Consider the following 9,179-nt stretch of genomic DNA (forward strand, 5'->3'; position numbering starts at 1 on the left):
GGAATCGAAAGCCCACCCCACTGTAGAGAGTGAGAGCCTTTCAGCCAAGCCTTCTACACACTCCACTTGCGTCTGCCACCATCAGGCAGCTGGCCTGGACCCCCGCCTCCTCCCTAGCCCATTTGCCGCACTGCTGAGTACAGCAGCTTTTTCGGGTGGCTGAACCACTAACGGCATGCTCACAGCCTGGGGGTTGGGAACAGCTGGTGCCCCCACTATAGCCTCTGCCCTCCTCTGTGCCCACTCTGGGGGTGGCTGGGCCAGCAACACCGTTGGCTTGGGGCAGAGAATGCCCAGGAAGCTACTGGTGGTGCCAGCTCACCATTTGGCTCCGTTGTCTGCCCCACACATGCCCTCCCTCCCTCCATCTCTGCCTGAGCTTAACTGGGCATATGTAGTATGAAGCCAGACTTCGGAGAGATGCAAAAAAAAGGGGGAGCCTAGGAATGGAGACAGGAGGCCTAAAAGAGCAGAGAGGTGAATACCAGAGGTCGGCGGGGAGGGGGGAGGGGGCGGTGACACAAACAGAGTGAGCCCCCCCCCCCCGCTGTGCAGCCTTACCCACCTTGCTAGCACTCCTCCCTTTGGCCTTGTCCCCCTTCTCCAGCTCGTGGCCCCACAGCAGCTGCCCGGCACCTCTGCAGCGACCTACTCTGAATCATAGTCTCCCACGTCGTCGGGAGGGTCAAAGGTGCTGGTGCTCACACGGTGCTGAGATTCTGGGGAGTCATTAGCCTCTCTGGGCCTCAGTTTCCTCCCCCAGAAATGGAATTGGATTTGCTCAGGGAGTGTTTATCTGAGGGCCGTGAACCCCTTTAAAGGGTATGCAAAATTATATGGTGGGACTAGTTCTAAGATCTTGAGAGAATGGACCTTTCTTTCCATCAGAATTTCTCCAAGGTTCCAGGACCTGGAAAAGATCCAGTGGTTACTTTAGGGGATCGGCCTGCTAAGGGGGCCCTCCCTGACACTGCCCTAGGAAGGGGTTGGCGGCCCATGGAAAGAAGTAACCTCCAGGCCTGGGGTGAGCTTCAGAAAGAAGTGATTAAATCCAAGGCTTCCCAAGAGATAGGCTCCTACCTCCCACCTCAACTCCTTCAAAAACAACCCCAAAAGTGAGGGTTTGCTACACCTGCAGCAACCTGCGAGAGAACAGCACCATCTCCTGGTCCAGGGTGGAAACCAGCTTTGTGTTGCAAGTTTTGAACGCCCGGTGGAGGGTCCCATGCTTGGGTTACCTTTTTCTCCTTCCTGTCGTCCCCCCACTGCCTGAGGGCGTGGAGGTGGGGTGGCCTTCAATGCCCTTCCTCTTGTGGCCCAGCCAGGCCTGGGAAGGAGGTGTCCGTATCCTGCGATCCAAGCTGGGAGCTTGACCAAGACTCTTTCCCTTCAGCTTCCCCACACTTGGAACGGCAAAGGATTATAGTCAAGAGCTGATGGATAAAGTTCACACAGGTTGCTACAGTGGCAACAGGGAAGGAACCCCAAAAGCAGGTTCTGATGCATATGGGTGTGCATAAGACTCTGGGTCTTTGAGTCTGGGCTTTCTTGTCCTGGGCTACCCACCTGCCCCACCCTATCCAGACGGGACGAGGACCCTAAAGACATAGTAGGAGGGGTCTGGTGTTCCCAAGAACACATTAGTCCTGCCTTGCTCACGCAAGTGCAGATGGGAGCGTCTGCCCACACATCCCCTGAAGTCCCCCGCTGGCCTTCACACCCCCTTCACACTCAGGAAAGGGGTGGAGGGCAGGAAGGAAACCAGGACAGGCATGCCAGTCCTCCCTGTGCCAAGAACTAAAGGAGATGGTCCCTTCTATGCAACTTTTCTCCCCAGCCTAGACTCTGGCCCTCCATTTAATTGGCTGACTGATGCTTCCCGCCTGGACATCTGGCCATCGTCCCTAACCCAGTTGGTTCCTTCTGACACCAGAAGCGTCACCTGCCCAGTCCCCCAAAGCCGATCAATGTCTACCAAGTCCCATTTTACTTCAACATCTTGAATCCATTTTCCCACCAACACAAGCCATGTGAAGCCAGCATTTCATGTGTTCCCTCATCTGCGAAGTAGAGAAGGTAATAACCCTACTTTACAATGTTATGAAGATTAGAGAATCAATAGGAGTCAGTGTAAAGTGCCTAACAGTCCTTGGCTCGCAGAGCAGATACTTTACTGAAGAATTTATTGGCGGTTCTTACTACCAGCTAAGTGGCAAAATAAAATTTACTATTTACAAAAGGGGGTATGAACTCACTAAGCAACTCACAATGGCTCCAACAGGCTTTCACATCATGTGCCTTTATTTCAATTTCTGCTGAGAAAAGCTTTTTCCTTTATGCCCTGAGATGGGTATAAACCAAAACACTTAAAATTTTTTTTCGGGTCATGATCTCACGGTGAGTTTGAGCCCTGTGTGGGGCTCTGGCTGACAGCTTAGAGCCTGGAGCCTGCTTGGAGTTCTGTTTCCCTCTCTCTCTGCCCCTCCCCTGCTCATATGGTCGCTCTCAAAAAATAAACTTAAAAAAACTACTCTTTTTTCATTAATCTTTGTACCCGATGTGGGGCTCAAACTCACGACCCCTAGTTTAAGAGTTGCATGCTCTTCCTACTGAGCCAGCCAGGAGCCCCCAAAAATCCTTTTGGTAGGAAAAAAGTTTAGAACTTGGGACGCTCCAAAGACCTCAAGGTCTTTTGGGGAGCTTGGGATGGGGTCGGCAGTTAAAGTCCAGGTGGCATAGATTCTGGGCTGGTGGCAGTGGAGTTCTGGCATAGACTTCAACCCTGGACCCCAGGGCACAGTTGGCAAGTCCATGCATATTACTTTCTGATGACTTTGTTTGAACAATGTGACAATTGATGTCACAACTTCCGTTGGTTCCCAATCAACATTTTACACCACTTCCGACATGTCCCCCACTGTCTGCCGTGAAGGGCAGTTTTCAAGCACAGGATTTTGGAGGCTTGGGTAGAAGCCATTCTTCCCCTCCCTTCAGATTAAGCCCTATACTCAACTAAAACAAGATAAAAACAAAAAACCCTTTCTCCCACGGATGGAGGGACACAAGCACAACCAGATGCTGGGAGTCAAGGAAGAAAGGAAACAGGCACCCAGGAAAGGCCGGCATCCCAATGCTCAGTGTGGTTAGTTCTGACCCTCTAAATAGTGAAGACCAACCACACGGCCAAAAACTCCGGACGCAGAGACAGACAGAGAAAGATTTGTTTTATTGAAGAACTGATCTGTGTTGCTGCCAAAGCCACTATGTACAGACAACAGAGAGGAGATTTTATTTCTTGGTCTCTTCCTCCTTGGACAGAGTCTTGATGATTTCCTCCTTCTTGGCCTGGAGCCTCTCTTCACGGCGCTTGCGTGCTTCCTTGGTCTTAGATCTGCGGGCCTCAGCCTGGTCACTGGATGATGGAAGAGAAAAGATGGGTCAGTTTGAGAATGAATGAGCTGCTCAGTATACAGAAGCACAGGTCCAGACCTCTCCCTTTGAGCCTAGTCAGCTTGAGGAATGAGTCATCAGGGCCACCAAGAGCTCCTGCTTCCACTAACCCAGTCCCTACCCTGCAATGATGGTAGGTGGTGTAGGGAACAGAGGAGGACAGATTTCTAACACAACAGCTATGATCTGGACAGACTGCTGTCTGACAGACAAGCTGTCAAAGCAAGTCAAAACTATGCATTAGTGTATTTCAAATGTCTCAGAAGAACCTTTGTAATGAAGATCAAAGAACCTGCCCCCACGACAGAGGCCAATTCCTGAAAAAACTTACGCCAGAAGCTTCTTGCGAGCCTTGTCTGCCTTCAGCTTGTGGATGTGCTCCATGAGAATCCGCTTGTTTTTGAACACATTACCCTTCACTTTCAGGTACAAGCTGTGATACCTGCAGGGTGTAAGGTGCAGAGGCTCTGGTCAGTGATGGGATCAGAGGCTGGCCCGGCGTCTGCTCCTCTACACCAAGTCCCTAAGTATGCGAGGTTCCTTTCCTCTCTGTTCTGTACGGACTGTTTCCCCCAAACCAAGACTTTTTGTGCAGTTTCCAGATACAAGAGCTTGCCTGGCAGGTAAGTTCAATTTTTGGGCTATTCTGATGGTGTGTGTTTGGGGGGAGGAGGGGGTAGGCAGACAACAAAGGAAAGAATGGAAGAATTTTTCTTAAAAAGGCCTAAGACAGGAGTGCCTGGGTGGTTCAGTCCGTTAAGCATTCGACCCCATAATCTCGGCCCAGGTCATGGTCTCGAGGTTCGTGGATGAAGCCCCGTAGGATTCTGTCTCCCAAAATAAACATTAAAAACAATAACAAACGTAAGACACGGCTCCCTCCCCAAGGCCAATGGAGGCAGATTGCGGGTCTGTGCAGAGAACAAGCTGTCAGAGTACCAAATGAGTCTCAGTGGGCCAAGAAGAGGGTGTGCTTACATGTGGCGGTCAATCTTCTTAGATTCACGGTATCTTCTAAGCAGCCGGCGCAGAATCCTCATCCTCCTCATCCAGGTTACCTTCTCCGGCATTCGGGCATTGGCAGTACCCTTTCTCTTACCTGTAGGGAAGAGAAGTTAAGCCCACTGTAGTGCCCCTGGGTCTCAAGTCCATTACTAGAGCCAGCTGACTGGTCACAAGGACAGCTACCAATTTCTAATAGACTTTATAATTCATTCAGTCATGTGGCAAGTGCCCGAACTCATTTTCAGTACTATTAATTCCATTTTACAGATAATGAGACTAAGCATTTCTTTCATTTATTCATTTTAAGGAAGCCTCAACAAGGCTACTATTCCCCATTCACTTGGTGCATAACGTGTGTATGACAGGGTGTGCACCAAGGCAGTATGGTAAGTTAAAGGCAGTGTGACCTTCACCTCCCTAAATTATCCTAACCCTAGAAAGTAGTTTTAGAATTTGCTGGGCAACGTTTTCAAACACCCAATAGAATCCTTGGCATAGTGTAGGGGCTCAATAAATAGGACCTCTTTTTACTAATACCTTCAACTCCAACACTATCGTCAACTTTTTGATTTGCACACAAAGAAAGCTCACTAAAGATCAAGGAGTAAGAAAAGGGCTTAAGAGGAGACAAAATGGGGCGGGGTAGACCCTGGATATAGCTCAGTCTAGACTCAGGCAGCTCTAATTTGAGTCTTGGAGAAAGGGGAAGAACACACTTACCAATGCCCATATGTCTGCCCTTCCGGCGGGCCAAAGTGTTTTTCCGGCATCGAGCCCGGGAATGGACAGTCACAGGTTTCCGGATGATCAGCCCATCTTTGATCAGTTTCCGGATCTGCTGACCTGGGAAAACATAACGTATCTATCTAGTCAGTGTGCTGGGGCCTAGCCCCAAGAATACCAGTCACGATCCAGAGTCCAAACAGGACAAGCCAGAGACATCGCTCACATCCCTGGCCCAGTGGGCTCCAAAATGGTACAAATACTAGAACTTCTGCTCGTTTCTCTTCTGTTAAGATTTTCCCCCCTATCTCTCGAGATGTTTTACAGCACACTCAAATTTTATGTACTTAGGGACGTGTGATCAAAATAGTGTGCAGATATGGCCTAGTCCTTCAGATCCTGTCTCAACTATTACCCACTGTTCTGAAGATTAGGATATTTTGAGCACATATCACAATACCATGAATTCAAACTGGTTAAGGAATTCCCTGATATTGACCAACCTTCTTTGCTTGACCAAACTTTCAGGCTCCCAAACCACCTCCTAGGCCCACCTATGCACTTCCTTGTAAATTCTAGTTTTTTTAAGAAGCCTGCTTAAGTCAATTTAATTAAGGAGAAGCCCCTACCCCGATAGCATATCAGTTTCTTCATCCACCAACATTTCCTAGGCAATGCCTGATCATCCTGGCCTGGTCTTTAGCAACAACCCAGTTAGCTCAGTTTAGCCAGAATCCCCCTTGACACTAAGTTTCCTTTTAATAATCTTCCATACACTGACCGTCACATCACCCTCCTTCGCCACGAATTCCTACTTGACCATGCTATGTTCAGATTGGACAGCAATCTGTCCCCCAGTGTAAAATCCCATTGCAGTGGTCCTACACTGGCAGCAATGGTCCTGAATAAAGCCTGCCTTACTATCTTTAACAAAGATCGTTGAACACTTTTTTCTGCAACAATGATTACATGGAAGTAATGTGGGTTATGTTGCTATTTGCAGGACTGACACCTGTTTAACTGCCTTGAATAATCATACGCCACGCGGCCTTTGCTAAAGCCTGAGGCCCCAGGTCTGCCCAATCCATCACTTCACCATTTCCCTGGCCATCTCTACTCCCAGTCCTTGTGCTGTCTCCTCAAAACTCCTTCACGTAGCTGTAAAACAAAATATCAACTCTAGCAATAATCATAAATACGACACTGGGTTGTTTCATTGACTTCTATCCTGTCATTCTGGCAAACGGCAGGGACAGGACCTCTGGCATCTCCAAATTTCTTGGACCCTCCATTTTAGAAAACCCCAGACTATGAGCTTTCCTAGGTTTGTTAAGAGTCAATACGATCGTGAAATCTTTCATCTCATAAAGAATGAGGAAGGGATAAGGTGAAGAAGATCCCAAGAACTCACGGGAGTTGGCATTGGCGATTTCATTTGTCTCATTGGGATCCAACCAGACCTTCTTTTTGCCACAGCGGAGGACACTGGAGGCAAGCCTCTTCTGAAGCCTGAGCATACTGTGACAAACAGAAAACACTATCAGGCCCTGGAATCCATTCCAGGGCAAAAACGAGCATCCCCAGCAAGACCTGCCTTCCAATCATTTAATGTTGTGACACACACAACATGGAAAGTGGATGATGTGCAGGCCCTCAGTATTCAGGGCAAACATCTCTTTCTCCAACCCCATATTAAGTATCTTTCCTATAGCAAGACCTTTGTTAAACCCTGTGCTGGGCATTCCTGTGGGGCAACGGGCTGTCCTGGAATGAAAACAAAGCCCAAGCTATTCCAGAACTTTTCTGCCTGAGGCTTCTCCTCTGGAAAAAGAGGTAAAACCGGATAAAATTGGATGAAGAGGGGGCTTCTGCCCTTCCTGGACTGAGCTCTAATAACAAGCGTCTAATGTGAAGAGTCCGAGGCAGGTGTATCTGGTTTGCTAATCCTTTGCTTCTTGGGCCAGTTTTCGTCTTACCACAGTAATAAACTTATGTTCTGCTAGCCTTAAGAGTTTTCTTATGTACCGTCCATGGGGTGGAAGGCGTTAAAGTGCTAGGGATCGCCTCACTCCAAGCAGTCTGAGGCCCGCGGCCTACGAGAGACGTGTCCTACGTCACATGGAAGCAGAGACCGGCTCCGATTCGGGGCACCCAGCTAGTAAGGTGACCACAGCCTAGTCCCCGCCGCAGCCCTTCCTCTGCCTGCGCAAGTCACCCGCGATCCGTATGGGGCACGGGGCCCGCCCTCCCCGCGGCCTAGAGTTCTCGGGACGCTCTCCCCCATCTCCTCGAGGCCGGGGCCTAGTGTGCTCCGGCCTAGCCCAAGCTCCGGGACCGGCTGCGTCAGGGCAGCCTCCACCTCATCTCTCCCACCCGGGGCCGTGGAAGGAAGCCCTGTCGCCCTCCCGCACCTCGGATCAGCTAGAATCAGAGGCCCACGCGCCCTCACCTCATGGCTGCGGCCGCAGCGCCGAAAGGAAAGAACTCGCTCTGGCCAGGCTCCTCCCATTATCTGTGAAGGGGAGAGCCCATCCCCTGCTCCGCTTTCGCCATATTCTCCTCCGGTCCTTTCATCTCCTGCCACCCTAAACTTACTCTTATCCTCTGTGAATACCGAGATAATACAAGCGTAATCTCGGGAATCGGTTTTAAACTTAAAAACATACAAAATATACCCTCTCGGTGAGGCAAAGTGGTATAGCCCGGCTTCCTACTAGGCATGCGCAGCAAGCGTACCTGATCACGTGGGTAATGGAAGCCGGAAGTTACGACTGGATGGGCGCAGGCGGGTTGTAGTTTTGCTGGAGTGGCCTATTCTTTGCAGGCGTCCTGGATTCTCAGGAATGATGTTTTATTAGCGAGGCGGGGCGGGGCGGAGGTGGGGGGTTTGGGATTAGTGAATGGAGTGAGAGAAGATAACGAGCGTAGAGATGAGTTTAAGAGAAACCTTTTATTCACTGTCGCAGTACATTGGGAACCCGTGCAGCACAGGGTAGATCACCAAAGACACTAGTTTATGTTTTTGCGCCACTGCAGTCCTTTATCTTAGTGTTTCAGTTTGCTCCTTTGTAAAGTGTACGTAATCCTAATATTTCTGTCATCCCTTGTGAAAACCATATGAGTTAATTTGCAAAGGAGGACATGAAGACAAGCTCCTTGGTGATGGGAACCAGTCTTATTTGGCTCACACTGTCTGTACTACAGGAGGCATGGGGCTCTGCATATAGTAAGCATTTGAGAAATAGTGCATTGGCTGAGTGAATGAATACTTGTGAAAATTAAAAAAAAAAAAATGGAATGACAGGGACATCCATAGTTCTTTTCTCCTGCTCTGAAACACCCAATGCAAAAACCCGTAGAGACTATTCTAGGGTTCAAGAAACCTAGATTTGAGTCCTGGGTCTAACTACTTGTTTGGCTCTAGCTAATCACCCATCTCTATCATTTGAACTTTCCTGGTTGCTAAAGAGCTGAGGAAAGAGAGGAAGAAAAGCAAAATTTATGCCACTTCTTCAAAACAACACAGTTGATGTCATTCTCATTTTACAGCCGAGCGAGGTAGAAGAGATTGAAAATCCAGGTCTTTCCAAATTCAGTATTCATGCTTTCTCTCTCATACCAGGTTCGTTTGTGTCCAAGGGACAGATTAAACCCCTGCTTAGGGTTGGATCTGTTCATAGAACAACGCTGACGTACTTCATCCTTCCTCACCCTCAAAGTAATGTGATCAGAGAAATGACTTAACCGGCCATCCACTTGTAGAACCCAGGGTGAGAAGGAGTCAGTGTATTCCACAGTTTCTCCTCCAGCAGGAGACAGCAGGCTGGCCTTTATATTCAGGTCACTGAACCTGGGCAAATCTTGTCCATTCCCCTTCTCATCTCCCCTCTTTGAGGAGCAAGGAAGGGATAGAGAGGTAACAGTTCCTCCTGTCATGATATGACAGACCTCTGTTCAGCGTCTTACAGCATCTCCAAACATCTAAGGAGTCCTCATTTAAT

The 9,179-nt window shown here is 49.1% G+C and overlaps 1 protein-coding gene across 1 annotated transcript; it reads right to left on the minus strand.

The window, feature by feature from the left end:
* Window positions 1-3,207: 3,207 nt before the first annotated feature.
* On the minus strand, window positions 3,208-7,752 carry RPL19 (ribosomal protein L19). The gene is made up of 6 exons (XM_019415992.2): window positions 7,628-7,752; window positions 6,590-6,696; window positions 5,176-5,298; window positions 4,429-4,549; window positions 3,782-3,892; window positions 3,208-3,412 (listed from the first exon to the last, which is right to left on the minus strand). The coding sequence occupies exons 1-6, from the start codon at window positions 7,630-7,632 to the stop codon at window positions 3,289-3,291; spliced, it is 591 nt and encodes a 196-aa protein (XP_019271537.1). The 5' UTR covers window positions 7,633-7,752; the 3' UTR covers window positions 3,208-3,288.
* Between the last annotated feature and the right edge of the window lie 1,427 nt (window positions 7,753-9,179).

Source organism: Panthera pardus, unplaced genomic scaffold (assembly GCF_024362965.1).
Source record: "Panthera pardus isolate Hobbes unplaced genomic scaffold, ASM2436296v1 HiC_scaffold_3, whole genome shotgun sequence".
NCBI lineage: Eukaryota > Metazoa > Chordata > Mammalia > Carnivora > Felidae > Panthera > Panthera pardus.

Excerpts from the sequence above, each read along its gene's own strand:
- RPL19 (XM_019415992.2), bottom strand. Across the intron at positions 5,299-6,589 it reads AATCGCCAATGCCAACTCCC|GTCAGCAGATCCGGAAACTG; the intron begins GTGAGTTCTTGG and ends ATGTTTTCCCAG. Across the intron at positions 3,413-3,781 it reads GCTCGCAAGAAGCTTCTGGC|TGACCAGGCTGAGGCCCGCA; the intron begins GTAAGTTTTTTC and ends TCCATCATCCAG.